General features: G+C 35.6%; 1 protein-coding gene across 1 annotated transcript in view; it reads right to left on the bottom strand.

Moving 5' to 3' along the window:
* EFCAB11 (EF-hand calcium binding domain 11) overlaps positions 1 to 12,598 on the bottom strand; it is a 45,938-nt gene extending 33,340 nt beyond the window's left edge. The window contains exons 1-3 of the mRNA XM_033063744.1: positions 12,466 to 12,598; positions 11,371 to 11,443; positions 9,895 to 9,985 (exon numbers count right to left, since the gene is read on the bottom strand). Of these exons, the coding sequence (XP_032919635.1) occupies positions 9,895 to 9,985; positions 11,371 to 11,443; positions 12,466 to 12,468 (167 nt within the window). The 5' untranslated portion in view covers positions 12,469 to 12,598. The remainder of the gene's footprint in view (positions 1 to 9,894; positions 9,986 to 11,370; positions 11,444 to 12,465) is intronic.
* Positions 12,599 to 16,450: the final 3,852 nt, after the last annotated feature.

The following is a 16,450-nucleotide window of genomic DNA, read 5'->3' as shown; positions in this document are numbered from 1 at the left end:
AATAAATAAAAAGAATCAATTTAGAAGGGTCTATGCAGAAAATACAATTTCAGCAGTTATTCAATTAATTCTAGGATACAGAACCTGAACAAGGACCATTCCTGACTGAAATGAAATTTTGAAGAACTAGGGAAAAAGAATGTTTTTCAATAGCAATGTAGCAATAACAACAGAATATCTGATGAGTAACTTCTTCTCCCATTACCCACCTATCACTGTGGGCATCACCAGATGTAAATAAAGAATAATTATCAAGCACCTTACTCTATAACAAGTTTTTCCTATTCCTAGTTAACAGCCAAAATGGACAAAGAAATAAATACTGTAAAAAATAGTTGTGAATTCATAGGAAGGGGGTAGGATGGGATGAAGAACTAAAAAATTTTAAGACATTAGAAACCAAAGACCAATAGAGTGACTAATTGCCATGAAAGATCTTTTTTGCAAAGGAATAGAGAATTTAGTGTGAACCAACTACCTTTCCCACAATGACTGCAGTGTCTAAACACATTGAAGAAATCTGACCCAATTTCTGGCCCCATCTGAGAGAAGGAAATCTATAGTGGGGCTACTCTGAACAATGAAGATTTTTTTTCTCACATTCAGCCAGAATTTTCCCCGACACAACATGCATACACTGCCTCTTGTCATGGTGCATCGTGGTGCATTGTCATGTACTGAAGACTTCTGTAGTATCATCAATGTACCAAAACACAAGAGGCAGTATGTGCTCAAGCGCAAATGTAATCTTATTTTTTCTAGGAATCCATGATTAAAAGGGAATCTTCTCGTGACAATAGGTTTATTTCAAGAGAATTTGCAAAAGGTATAAGAGATTTGGAGGAAAAAATCAGTGGATACATTACAAAAATTCAAATATTGTGTTAAACATTCAGGATTTATGGCATTATACTTTTCATGCTACTGAGGGAAATGCTACAAGAAAAGAATATAAAGTTATAGATCATATCAAACAATTCTGGGAATAGTTGAACTAACAATTCCTGATTCCTTGTATATTTGTATGTTATGACTGACAAAGTATAGTGTGATGAAATCTTTGTCTAAACCTTCTCCACAATTGAGTCTTCATGAGGTCTTGCTTCCATGAAGACTCTGTGGTGCTTGCTAAGATTTATTAACTTATCTAACATCCCTTTCCTCCACTGGGGCACTTGCAGCATCTTTCTCTTCTTTGCTCACCTATTTTTATAAAATTTGCACAAGTAAAATTATTCTTTGATCTCAGTTTTCACTGAAACCAGCCTGTAAGCTCCACAGGTGTCAGTAAGTGGACACCCATAAGAAGACAGTTAAAAATCCCACAGAAAATCTTGTAAAGTTGAAACAGGAGTGTTTTAATAAACTTTGTTCAGATCAGGAACATTAGGATTTCTAAGAGGACATATATAATTTAAATGCTATTAATGACATCTTATTCTTACTTTAAACAAAATACTAAACATGAAGGGACACTGTGCAGCTGTGTTATAAAGAGTAAATATTGCCACTTGAATTTATTAAATTAAATAATAACTTAGTTCATCACTTTAAAAACAAGTGCTGTCATCAGGTATTTTTTTAAACTACTTCTTTGCTTAAGTTTTGTTAGGATGTATTATTACAATATCACCTTTTTAACTGTGCTACATTTCTAATACTGATTCATTTTCTCAAAATGCAGCAGAGACTGCAAGACAAGAGAAAAAAAAATCTATATCCAAAGAAAACTAGTTAACTACTTGACATAAGACTGTTCCTTTATTATGCCATAGACTGACTCTTTTTTATTTTCATCATGTTTCTTTCCTACTATAAAGGGATCCTGGACTTTGCAAACACTTCTTTGCTACTGCAAGGGAGTTATTACTATTTATATTATTCATACTATTTGTGCTATATTATTCTATTATATTCTCTGTGGGGTTTTGCCTCAGTCTTTAACAACACTGGTGGACCTTGGGATGCTCAAGCCCCTTCATTCAGACAAGTGTGGGAACAGTGACTTTCCATTTGTGGATGCAAAATTGTAAGGGATCAGCTGTATTGGCTGAATGTTCACAGGTACATGTGGCCTGATGGGATTCATCCCAGAGCTCTAAAGGAACTGGCAGATGTTATGGCAGGATCCCACTCTGTCATCTGCCAAGGATCTTGAGAGTCTGAGCAGTCCCTGCTGACTGAATGCCAGCTGATGTTATTCCTATCTATAAAAAGGCCCTGAGGAAAGATGCAGGAAACTACACCTAGTCTAACCTCCATTCTTGGAAAAAATATTGAGATTATCATACTGGGTGATATTGAAAGGTATTTATAGAATACCACAATCATCAGGCACAGTCAGTGCAAATTCACAAGGAGAAAGTCTTGTTTAAACAATTTTATATCCCTCTAGGATAGGATCGCGTGCCCAGTGGACGAAGGGAAGGCAGGGGATGTAGTTTTTCCGGATTTTAATAAGGCCTTTTATACCATTCCTCACAGCTTCCTTCCAGACAAGTTGTCCAACTATGGAATTCTCAATTTGGAATGAGCAGTTTCATTGTGTACTGGGTGAAGCAGTGGCTGAAGGGCTAAGCTCAGAGGGTTGTAGTAGATGGGGCTGCATCTGGATGTTGCCTGGTCACCAGTGGTGTGCATCAGGTTCAATTCTAGGGCCAGGTCTGTTTAATATATTCATCAATGATCTGGATGCAGGATTGAATGCATCATTAGCAGGTTTACTCATGATACCAAACTGGGAGCTGCTGTTGACTGTCTTGAGGAACAGAAGACAATGGCAGAGGGATCTAGATAGACTGGGGCTTCGGACAATGACTGATGGGAGAAAATTTAACATGTCAAAAAACTGAATTCTGCACTAGGACAGAGTAGGGCCAAGTACTAGTACAGACTGGGAGAGGAGTAGCTGGAGATCAGCCCTGCAGAGGGGGTGCTGGCTGGCACCAGCTCAGCCTGAGTCAGCTGTGTGCCCAGGCAGCCAAGAGGGTGAACTCCATCCTGGGGTGCATCAGACCCAGCACAAGCAGCTACTCAGCAGAGATGGTTATCCCACTGTACTCAGCAGTGGTGTAGCCTCACCTTGAGTCTTGTGTGCCAGAAATTCACAATTTAGAATGACACAAAGATACTTGAATGTGTCCAGAGGAGGACAAAAAAGACTAAGGACTTTGGGTTGTCTGGTTTGGAGAAAAGGAGGTTGAAGCACGACCTCATTGTTCTCTCAGGATGGGGAAATGCAACTGGGAGGTGCTGACCCCTTCTCCTCATGATGCAGTGATAGGACATTTAAGTGGTTCAAAGCTCCATCAGGGGACTTTAGACAGGGCATTCTCTACCAAGAGAGTGGTCAAACCCTGCAACGGGCTTCCTAGAGAGGTGATGGATCAGGTTTTAATACCATAAGCACACACCACAAATTGCACTTCAAATAGAAGATGCAGAGCTTATACTGAAAATAAAGCTTTTGTTCTTAATTCTGGAGAAAAACCTGCTTTTAATAAAATGTATGCTCTGAAAGAGCTTAAGTAATAATTTTCCATTCAGGGTAAAGGTTCAGTTTTGGATGCAAATGAGAATGAACTGTTGTCATCTAATGGTTGTTTAATAGTTTATTTGAAATGAGTTTGGTTGGGTCAGTCCTTTTTCCAGTTTCTATCATCCAATGCGATTAAAAAAATCGTCAAATCTGTGTGGGTAGACCCTGTAAAGACATCACCAAACTGAATAAATATAAGCTATTGCTAAAAGAACTAATTCACATTTGAGGCATGTTGGCAGGTGTACTGCTATTACCACAGATGTTAACCATAATAATTAAAAAAAAAAATCTTTAATGCCTATTTTATAGCTGCTACATTCTAATAGTTATTGTATGTCACAGTTTTATCAAATCTGAAAGAAAACAGCTTGAAAGAAGAGTCCTGAAGATATGACCAGCTAAGTACTTCCTATGGCATTAACTTATTTTAGTAAGTTGTATTACCATTAATATATTATGGTAACTGACCACATGCATATCCCTCCTTGCAGCAATACAAAATAAAAAGGATTAATGTTAAATAAGAATGGTCTCTGTTAAAACAATTTACTCTGAACCTCAAGGACCAATGAAAGAAAGTCAGTGTGAAAGGCAGGAGTGATAACTAGGAGGGAGGAACCAGTGACTTATTTAAATGTGCTAACATAATTCTAAATACTTGTTTGGATATACCCTCAAAAATAGAAAGTACAAATTTTAAATTTAAATATGAACTTAATTCATAACTTTAAATTGAAACATTTATTTCATGTAGTAATTTTGCCTAAATTAGAAAAAATGCATGCTGAACTATTTAGAAGGAATAAATGTGTGTGTGGCACAACACTCACATGTTAAGTTTTGCTTTGAAACCTGAAAAAATACATACCTGTACTTATGCAAAATTTTCTTCAGAAAAAGTGGTAAGTAAAAAAGTTTAAATTTTTAAAATTAATTTTCTGTAGGATTGGAATAACAAACAGACTTGGGTTATAACTTCTAAAAATTCTATTTAAAAATTTTTTGGGGATGTTTTGGTGCCAGATTTATCTATAGTAGCAGTGACAGGATAGGGGCCATAGTTTTAACTATTAAGATGGTAGATTTAGGTCTGCTGCAAGGAAGAATTTTTACAGTGAGGGTTGTGAGACACTGAAACAGGTTGCTCAGAGAAGTTGTAGATGCCCCACAGCTGAAAATGCTCAAGGCTCTGATCAACCTGTCCTAGTGGAAGATGTCCAAGTACAGGGAGTTGGACTAGACAATGGTTAAAGGTCCCTTCCATCTAAACCATTCTAGGATTCTTTGACATCATACTCAGCAATTAAAGTTTGGGAAACAGACAAGGAAGGCAGAGAATTTTGTGGCTATGGAGTTTATCTTCCCAAGTAATAATTAGCTGTGCTGCTCTCCAGGAAGCAGCATCTGCCTGCTGATGAGAAGTAGTGAATAAATTCTGTATTCTGCTTTGCTTGCGTGCACAGTTTTGCTTCACTCGTTAAAGTGTCCTCATCACAACCCACGAGTTTTCTTCCTCTCGCTCTTCTGATTCTCTCCCCCGCCCCACTGTGGGGGCAGTCAGTGAGTCACTGGCTGGGGTCAACCCACCACAAATAGCAAAGCATGCTGTTAAGTAATTGGATGACAGAATTGGCAACAGAGTTAGAGATAAGAAAAGCAAAACAAAACTCATTAGTACTACTACTACCCAAAAGATGTACCTATCTTTAGGTGTTAACTCAATGTTTTCTTGCAAAGTATCACCCCACTTACGCAGAACCTGGGACATATACACTCTTAATTAATGTGTTGTTTCCCTGTGCAATGAATTATGAAACAGATACTGCCTTGAAAAAGAACTTGTGTTAGGGTACAGCCTCTGAACACACTAAACATTCAATTTGGCTCTTACTCCCCATAAGACCCCTAGTATTTTTCATACGTAAATTAAGAGGCTCTCCTTTTACTTCCCCAATTCCTCCCTCACAAGTGCGAAACACAATGGGTATTTTAAGACAGCTGTTGGATTTCTTTCCACTTCACAAATACCAGCTAAGAACAGCTAAGAAAGTCTGATTAATTTTCCTTTCTGTCTCCTTTGGGTGGGATACTGGTTAGAGAAAATTATTCTTAACTGTAGTCCCTGACAGGAAATGGTAAATAAAGATGCTGAGACAGATCCCTTACCCTCTGATGTACAGTCTGGTTTGCATCTTCTTGTACTAATGTTAGAGCAATTGTATATTATTTTTGGGCATGGGACAAGCTTTTTAACCCATGATAGGAAAAAAAAATACACTGACATGCACAGGTAGAGAAAAAGTAGATCTTTTCTATTCGATACGGTCTTCAAGAGATAAGGAAAAAGACTTGTATAGGTGATGAAGTGTGATAATAGGAAAGGCTGCAAGACAGTTGCTTAAGAAACAAGAACAACAAAGGGATAAACTACTGCAGGCATCACCAGAGCTGGAATGACATTGTACTGTGTACTATGTTTCCATAGCAACTAGCCATAGGAAGATGAATGTCTCATATTCACTGTGCTCTGCAGTACATGTCTATAAATCAAACTTGCATAAAAGAGCATAAGATTTCTTCCATGGGGTGGCTCTGAAAAACAGGTTATTTTCTCATTACTAGATAATTACATGAAAGAAATATGAGACAATTAGGTCATTTTTCTGTATGGAAAGTACCAATACATACAAAAGTACTAATATACCTCTACTGTGAGATACTATCAATCTAAAGGCACAGTAGCATAAAAAGCCAATCATGAATGCCTTCTTTCCTTCTTTAAGATCTGAGTTATGCTTGCTAGCTTTAAAAACTGTATAGGAATTTTCTGACCACTTTGGGTTTGTAAGATATTCTTCACCATTTATAGGTTCATCCACATTCACATGTGGTTGGTTTTCAGCTTACTTCTGTTACTAGTCCTATTATCATGCTTTGAGACTTCAGCATACAAATAAACTATTTTTCTGAGCAAATGTTACAGCTAGGACAAATATTTTTTCAGCATCTGTAATTAATAATGCTGTGTAATTCAAATATGACATTCATATTCATAACAAAAAAGGAAAACAGTACTTAGTTTTTAAAGAATTTGAACCCCACTTTTAAAAAACATTTATCACAAATAATTGTTGCAAAGGATTTGACACACTTCATATATATGTAGCTACATGAAGACCAGCAGCAATAGTATAAAGCAATTCTTCTGTGTTCTTCCCATTTACATAGAACCCCACCATGAACAACCATACAATTTACCTTAGTAGCCACTTCTGCAACTCCTGTGTCAAGAATGTTGAGTTTTTATGGTACAGTGGCATTCTAATCAGGTGCACATTGGGTGCATAATAAACCCTTGATCATTTTGTCGAATACGATTGCAATATAAGATCAGAAACAAATGCTACTCTACTGTTCAGGCAAGATTACAGTCAGTTAATACAATCAAATATAACTGAAAACCTGTCCACATCCTCTGAACTTCAGCAACAGCTGTGTGCAGTATATTACTGACATTTGTACAAAAACAACCCCTGAGGAGAAACAACATCTACATTAAATAATATTTTATCAGTATGAGATGAGGTTAGATATGTTCCTCAAGAGATTAAAGAAAATTCAGTACAACCAGTATAAGTAACAGGCCACAAACTCTGCAGTGAGTTTGCAAGGACTGAGGCTTTTCAGGCTTTGTCTGAATTTGCTTGACCTGCCCTGGAGATTCTACTTGCTTTATCCGTTACAACAATTCTTTCAAGGATCAGGTCGCTATGTCTAATTTGTTCTCCTTAACTTTATATAGGATAAACATAACTTTACACAGATAGTAGTAATAAGAATTTCTTCTATCTAAAATGATATATTTATGTAGAGAAATACAGGTTTGGCATGACAGCAGATGTAAAGACATGGCATAAGGAATAGAAAAGGCATGGGATGTTAAGATACAGGGTACAGGCTAACACTAGAGGATCAAGACTGAAAACTCACTTACGGTCAGTTAAAGACATGCAGACACAGCAACTGGACAAAAATATTTTTATAGGTGATAGAGCAAAGAACAAATATCTGAAATATATAGCACGTGCCATATATTGGAAATTAGGATGCAATGTGGGCTTGCAGACCTCAGAAGAAAGAGGAAGGTGTAAACTGGGTGGGCAAACATTTAAACAACCCAAAAGTAGATACTAGAGGGAGAAGAAAACGTGAATATTATACTCCTTCTGGTGAAGAAGTTGGGATAATAGAAATTCACTCTACCATGCCTGCCCTGAACCTGTCTGCTTGAGGACTGAGACACAGTGGAAGATAGATAGAAGAGTAACTACAGAGAAAGGAATAGGTAATAGGAGGTGCATAACATACCTGCACTGAGACATTTTGCTGCATAGTATTTTTTTATCCTTCCTTTTTTTTTCTCAATTATTTAATCTGTACTAAAATAATTCTTTTATTAGATTGCTTAAATTTTAGCATATAGCAAAGATAAATATTGGCTTTAAGTATCAGGTAGGTCTCCTTTGTAGCCATATAAAGATTTTGAGCAGGTAGGTTAGAAGAATAATCCAGAAAAACCCATTATTCTTTCTTGCTATATTATATTGAACATTTAAAGACTTTTTCTTGTATTAATATTGTGTATTAATAATGCATATATATGAATGATAAATGAAAGTACTTAATTTTCAAGCAAAAAGTTTATTAAAATTAGTTCAACGTGTATGGATGCCCTTATAATGAGCATTTTGCACACCTACAAATCAAGTCTACTTTCTCTGAAAGCTGAATTACTCTGGTGGGGCCCTTCACTCCTCATGCAAATCAAAGGTATTATTCCTTCCTTGTGTTCTGCATAGCTTGAATACACTTGTTTCCAATTTTAAATCTCAGAATATGTTGAGAATTACACTCCATAGCAGCAAATTCCCTGCTCTGTATGGTAAGTAGACAAGGTAAGTATTATGAATGTGCCTTTAACTTTTCTTGTACTTCCCTTCCATTCCTGTCTTTGTGACACTAGCCACAGATTTTGCTTATTCTGCAATATTTTACTTAAAGTATAAGAAAATAACGCATGCAACAATGCATTCCAAATTAAAGGAACCAGTAGCTGACAAGGTTTGAAGATAGCATTTCCACCAAAGAAAAATTTTTATAAATTAACATAAAAAGTCCTTTTCATTTAACAATATCACAGACCTCTGAAATATACAAATTAAGCTTTTCCCCCTTGTCTCAATATATACCTATGTTTTACTTCAGACTTGGAATGCTTTTTAAAGTAGAATTTCCCAGTCTTCATCACTGACTGTACTACAGGGAACATCACAGTGCTCACAGCATATAAACTGCATTTATCCCAGATGAAATTAAACTGAAGGATATGCTCCTGGCATGTACCCAAAGGACTACACCCTCTAGGAGTCATTCAGTCTGTTGACCAGACTAGAAGTAGGCCAAGTAACCCCCTCAATACAGATACTGGGTCCCCATCATAAATTTCTTGCTCTACAGACCTGATCCCTGTGTGCTCTATTAATTGCTAATACACAGGTAATTTTAGAACTCACATTTGATCAGTTATCACATTTAAAAACTCTAAAGATCTTCTAAGTATTTTACATTATTTTTCTTAATATAAAAGAAATATTTTCAAATTATTTTCAGTCCCAAAATTTAATTTTGATCTTTGGGGTAAAAAGAGAAAAGAACAGGAAACGTATCTACAAATATGAAAATATACATGCTTCATTTGTTACAACAGACTATTGTAATATAGATTCTGTGTCAAAAATACATGAAACTTCTGACAAATATCTGAGTCCAAAATATTTCTTACGGTTTTCTTTTCATACAGTCTTAATCCAATTGTACAGATCAATTTGGGACAAAAGTCTTAGCTCTGTTTCTCTAAATAAAGCTCAACATCCATACTTTTAAGCCAATCTCACCTTGCAAGAAATCTCACCACTACTACCTTGCAATATGCACTCCCATTTAACTAAAATTTTGAGACCGCTCTTGAACAGGTATTTCCTGATTAGACGAGGAAAATATAAAAGCAAGTAGTTTTAAGCTTCTTAAGAAACAGTACAGCCAACAAATTACCTTCTGTACCTGTTATATTTGTCATTTAGTTATTATTTTTTAAATCCTATTTATAAAATTTATATTAATTATTGCATTATTTATACATTAATTTGTATACCATATTTATTAATAAAGGCACTGAAACAGTAATGGTGCTGAAGCTTTTATCTTCAGCTGCATGACAGAATCCAATAATTTCAATTAACTGAAACAACAAAAAGACTGCTATCCAGGAATATGGATCAATTTGTTAATCTTACCTGGTGGCTTCAAATATGATTTTTTCAGACAATTTAGGAGAAATGGAATTGAAAAGTCTCTTGAAGTTTTCAAAAGACAAAAATCCTCTGTCTTTTAGATCAAGAATAGGCGAGAGAAAAATAATGTAAGTTATGGTGTTTTTTAAAACTACTTAATGCAATGTTTGCATGTAAGCTAATCAATTCCCAGTTCTGAAATGACGATACATTCTAAGTTACTGCATTAGCAAAATGTTTTAGAAAGGCCATAATATAAACAATCTAAAACAGATTTTATACTGACTATTCCCTTTTGCCACTGTGAACTCTGTTTAAAAGTGATGTGCCTACATCTACAACTCTCTTGTCTTCATTTTAAAAGCAGACATTTTGAAAAATTGAATAAATTGAAAATTTTAAATTTGCAAACCTTTGAAAAATTAGACTATAAGATATTCAAAACTACACTTCAAGTCTACCCTTTTCATTGACAACTTAGATATTCTGAACATAGTGTTTCAGATTTTTTGTTTTTTCACAAATGTTACAATCCATTTATTCAAATCATTAGTTCAGTTTAATCCTGATGCATTATATCAGAGCAATATCAGCTGATCAATCACTTAGGTTACGAATTCACTTCCAGAGTCATCTGGAAAATCAAGTATATCAAGGCTACTATAGACTGTGTACAGCAAGGCAAACAAAAGCATAGTACTTGAAACATTTAAGTCCTTTGGAATAACTCACTAAAAATAACACCTGAAAAGCTACTTTTAGTTCATAGCAAAAAGCTGAATGTATGCTTATCAGATCATCCCAACATCTGATCTGCCATATGCTTCACTTTCCCTCTTTTCAAGGACCACACTCCTGTCTGAGATCAGGAAGAAAAAGGCAGAGGATCTGAAAATCCATCAGACCAGAGGTTCCTGATAAAGTTTTCCCTTTTTCAGTTCAGTGATGGGACATCCTCTGCTGTTTAACAGGAATGGGAAAGAATCTCCACATCGATTTACCAACAAGAATGAGAAAAAAACCCCTTGTTGCTTTGGTTTCCCTTCCTTGGTCTGTTATGAGAAGTAAAAAAGATCTATAGCCACAACCAAGGAAATTGGTACAACCTGTGGCATAAACGAGTGGGAAAAGATGAGTCATAGAGACATAACAAGAGGCAGTAAAAGCAAATAGTTGGGGTGAATAGCCAGAAATTTCCTGTAACAGTTGGAGGAGCTCCTACTACCACAGACAGAGCTACAGCCTAGAACTACAGCTGTAATAGCTGCAGTCCACTCACCCTGACTTTATTTATAGTCACATCAACACCATCTTTATTAGTCTAGTACTGCTTCATTTAACTCTTCTGCATTCAGGATATCTTGTCTTAGTTCCTTCAGGTATTCTGTTTTGCTTAATTGCTTCAGAATTAAATTAGTATTTCAAACATTGAGAAGAAAAAAATCCTTACGTTGCATATCAAGAGCAGTAAATACTTACTTGTTTCATTGCTGTATAACTGTGCAACCTTCTTTGCACCCATAAGATTTAACAAACTTCTCAAATAATAGACCTAGAAAAATGTAAAATTAAATAAATCTCCCGCTAAAAAACCCCATCAGTTTCATTTTTCTCCTTAGAAATATACACAGCTAAGGTCTATTGATTATTAATTGTTTTAATTATATAAATAAAAATAAAACTAAAATAATAACCTTCAAAGTTAGAGTATAATCATGAAAACATGTCAATATAGTTTAATTTTTCTCACATATTTTCTGTACTTGAGTATAATGCTTCTGTTTAGCTCTACTTTTTCTTGTCACCTGCCATCTCATGTTTCTTTACACTGGAGAGAAACCTGGACTTTTCTAAGCCAATAGCATTTGCATGCCACAGATAAAGATCCATGCTGCATAAACAATCTACCTGGCATCATTCCCAGAAGCAAAGTCTGAAATAATGTATAACCCCAGCTACAGATTCCTGTGAAATCCGTAATAAAATTCAGTGTAAAACTGAATTGATTATTCCTTCTGTATGCTATACAAAACTATTTACTCGTACATTTATCTAACAAACAGAAAATTAAATAAATTAAAATGTAAATCTAGTTTTTAAGCTCTTAATTGACCATTTCTTATAAAATCAAAGTAAAACATAGAAGTTAAGAAACAAAAATCTGACCCCCAAAAGTTAAGGTCTCTCCATAAAACAAGCAAAAATCCTGATACAAAAATCCAGCAGATGAATTTTTCTGGGCAAAGGGATCCCACCTCAGTTCAGTATGTAAACACAGATGAATACTCTTTTCTCATACTTTCTGATATATTATGTATGTTCATTTTAAACAAATTAGTTTTCTTGAGAAGGCAAGATGACTATAACCTACAGGAATTTTTCCTTTATGTAATAACAAAAGCTCTGCACTCCTTCTTTTGATTCATTCATATTCTCTTCTTTCTGCAGTGGTTCAAAAGCACAACTCCATCAGCTCCACCTGCTGTCTCAATTCAAATCTATGTACCAGCATACAGATTTCCAGTGCCTCTTAGCTTACTTCTTCTTGGAAAATCATATATTAAGAACTATTACCATCTCAGTTTCCAGGATTGCAGAGTCTTGCTGCTTTCAACTGCTAGGTTCTGTACATGCACCATTTCTATAATAACAGAGGTTGCCCAAACATGCTGAACTTGCCTGCATGAGCAGCTTTCCATTCAACTGGATAACTGGAAATGAAACGATAAAAAGCAGTATAAGCTTTCCATCCATTTATTCCTCTCTTTCAGAGTAACATAAGAGCCCAGAAAATTATAGTATACAATTTTCCCTTTATAGAATGACTCCTATAATAGAGTCCCGCCTATTCATTGATTTGGAGAGCTGCCGATTCATGTGCTACTAGAGCAGACTGTAAAGCTATGATAACACACAAAAAGGACATCTTAAAAATTATAAAAGTCATTAGGTATTAACAAATCCATGATCTATCTTTGTATCTTAGTTCACTATTTCTGGTTCAGACATTCATGTGGTTTTTCTCCTGGGAAAAAACCAAACCAAACAACATTTATTTTGTATTTATTGTCTAAATTAAAGACTTACAAGTAAAGGTATGGTTTAATGAGCACGTGTTTTAGCATCAACACTAGAATAAATAGAAGCAGCTTCCATAATGCCTTTCAAATATATTGATACAAATACCTGTGGAGCCATGTGGGGGAAGGAAAGATGGAATTTATCAATAAAAGCAACCTCAGTTTTTTGCCGCTTCATTTTTATATTAGTAATTTATACAAATATGATTTGCCACATGACCCCACAAACAGAAGTTTGAATGCAATTGGTAAAGTCAAGGACAACAAAACCCAAGCAGGACTATATAAATGAGAAGCTTATTTATTGAATTATGGTGTAGAACTCCTGTATTTTCTCAAGTTAATAGTGTATCATTATAATAGAAATTTTCATTACTTACCAGCTTGAACAGTAAAAATAGCTAAATACTTTTCTCTGTCATTAATCAATATAATGTTGCTATTAAGAAATGCCACTTTGAGTGGCAAGAATAGGTTTAAGCGAAACATACTATAGAAGCACTAAAGGTATAAAAAAACTACCTGAAATCTCTTTAATAGCCATGGTCAGCTCATTTATAGAATCAAAAATTAGAATCACAGCACTATTTAGGCTGGAAAAGACCCTTGAGATCTTTTAGGCCAACTGTTAACCCAGCACTGTGCACCACTAAACCATTTCCATAAGTACCACACGTATATGTAGGTTAAATAACTCCAGAATCTCCACCGCTTCCCCAGGCGGCCGATCCCAATGCTTCATAGATCTTTTGGTGAAGGAATTTTTCCTAATATCCAGTCTTAACCTTCTGTGGTGCAACTTGAGGCCATTTCCTCTTGGATTCCTGCTGGCTGTTGGGAGAAGAGAATGACCCCCCCCACCCAGCTACAGCCTCCTTTCAGGTGGTCCCTGAGCTTCCTCTTCTCCAGGCTAAACAAACCCAGTTTCCTCAGATATTGTTCCTATAACTGACTCTCCAGACTCTTCATCAGTTTTGTGATTCATGTATGTTATACAACAGTAGCAACTAGAGCATTTAAGTAAGAAAATACTTTATTCTAATTAAAATAAAACCACCTTTTTATCCAAAATTATGTATATATGTATATTATATATATAATGTATATAATATACACGTATATATGTATATATATAATAGAGTCCTAATGAATATCAAAATCTCAAACTCAGTATGTTTAAACAAAGATACTTAACTTTACAGAAATTTGAGTTCTTTATATACAAAAGAATGGCAACATTGAAATCTAACTTCTGGAGCATCAGCACCCACATCTGTTATTTCCTCTAAACAATAAAAGAAATTTCTGGTTTAATATTCAGATTGGAAAGCATATTTAATGAAGACTAGCTGGGTCAAAATTAATTTGGTAAATCTGTTTAAAATAAAAATTTGAATAAAAATATAGAAAAAATGAGGAAGAAATGCAAAAAATATTTGCATTATTTATGCTTCTACAGCTTTTCTGAAATCCACCTTATTATTTTATGTACTATATATCTCCTTTAGTGTCTTTCAGCAGGTTCTTACCTCACAACTTTATCTGACAGGAGCACTGGAGTGACCCTTACATGTTGATTAGCAAATTTCCAAGATTCACTAATACTCACTAATACTAGTGTATTACCAGGATTCATTAATAGTACAAAAGCAGTAAGCTAAATTACATTATGAAAACAATTTTAAAAAAAGATTTTTCAGAACTTATTTAGGAGGTGATCAAGAGATCCCTGCAAAACATCTTTGAACAATGTAATGAACAGAAAGGGAGTATATAGCCAAGCAGAGGGGTCCACTTTGAGCTATATTTATATAGTTTTTTTGACACAACTGAGTGCTCATGAGTCCAAACTCTTACATCTGTGCTATCAGAGTACAAGACTACACATAGCTGCAGCAATGAGAGAGCCACCTGAAGGGAGACCACATGTGAGCAGATTCCAGAGCAACCTAAGCTCCACTCTGGAGAAAGCACAAGCTAAACATGAGGAGACCAGCTAAGGCTGTATGTTCCACCTGGCCTGCAACACCTTCCCCATGACCATGTCAGGTATATAAATAGACTAGGGAGTCCTCTTCAGAAAGCTTTGATAAGATGTGCCAGGAGGGCAGCTGGAAGCAGCCTTGAGCTCAGACTGCCATTCTCTACTCTGGATGTTCAGGTGTTCTGCTGCTGGCATCTTGTTCAGCAGCAGCTGTCGACCTGCTGGTGTCCTCCTGTGAAGGTACAGCCTTGGGTCCAGGAAAACATCGGACATTGGGGGCCTGGCCTCCCAGAAACAGTGCAGAGAGTGTTTTTAGTGAGATCTAAATGTAACAGTACCAGGATGGAAACTTCAGCCTGGGAAAATGACATACTTTAACGACTACAATTCCTTTGGAAGATTAAATGCTAGCAGCTGGTTAGTTAAATGGTTGCTGAAATATAAGAGCATTTTAGATGACTTTAAATAATTTTGGGGGAAAGAGGATAACTGAACCAAACTGTTAGGGGGAAAAAAAAAAGTCCCACAGACATGATTCCTACAACATAGCTAGCACCCAGAACTGACAGTATTTGTATGCAAATATACATACAGCGTCAGTTCAATTGAGTTTAATCTCTGTTTACATTTTTCCCAGTTATTTGCCTCAGAAGGTTTAATTTTAAACATTAAAATCACAAAGTTCAGAATTTCTATTAATAACCACAGTAAAACAATATTTTACAACCAATATAGCATTTTTATAACAAATTTAGAAAAATCAGGAGTAAGAATGTGATTCAAATTCTTAAGAGCTCACCTTTTCCAATGAAGAGTTCATTCATGACATCTAGTGGGTAAAGTTAGTATTACTTTTTATACAATAAATGTAAATGTGACCAAAAAATGCAGCAACAATTAAACAAAAATTCAGTTGCTTGATTGCAGTTGATGATGCTAAGAAATTGCCATTTCTACTGAAAAAACTATGTTAGTATGTAGTGCAGTTGAAAAACAGTTTCACCTTAAGAAATAATGTGTGCACACTATTCCTCATGTCTTGCAAAAACAATTGAAAGTATTCTCCTTGCCAGGGCTGTTCTTAACAGTTTCCAAAAATATAGAAGGGCTGTTCCTATAGCCTAGGATTTTGTGAATTTTGCTAACAAAGTCATATGCACAATAACATGTTTGAGAACTGGATACTAACAATCAGCTTTTAGGATTGTAACATCTGCATTTGGTTCCTCTCTGGCACACAGAGAAAGTTGTGTTTCTCAGAACCAGATTAAAAACCACACACACGTTGAAGGACACACAGGACCCAGTCATCAGCAGAAGCAAAACACATGGTTGTGCTACAAACCCTACCTAATGCACCCTAGCAGAAGCCACAAAAAAAAAAAAAAAAATCTGCCTCCCCAGGGACCCCTTATGCATATTCACAACGACCAGTAATTGAGAAAAGGGCAACAGTTGCTGGAATTGGGCCAATTTTAAGGGGCTAGCAAAACCA

The sequence above is a fragment of the Catharus ustulatus genome, chromosome 6, assembly GCF_009819885.2.
Source record: "Catharus ustulatus isolate bCatUst1 chromosome 6, bCatUst1.pri.v2, whole genome shotgun sequence".
Taxonomy (NCBI): domain Eukaryota; kingdom Metazoa; phylum Chordata; class Aves; order Passeriformes; family Turdidae; genus Catharus; species Catharus ustulatus.
Note: the sequence above shows the minus strand (reverse complement) of the source record. Positions and strands in the feature narration are given on the sequence as shown.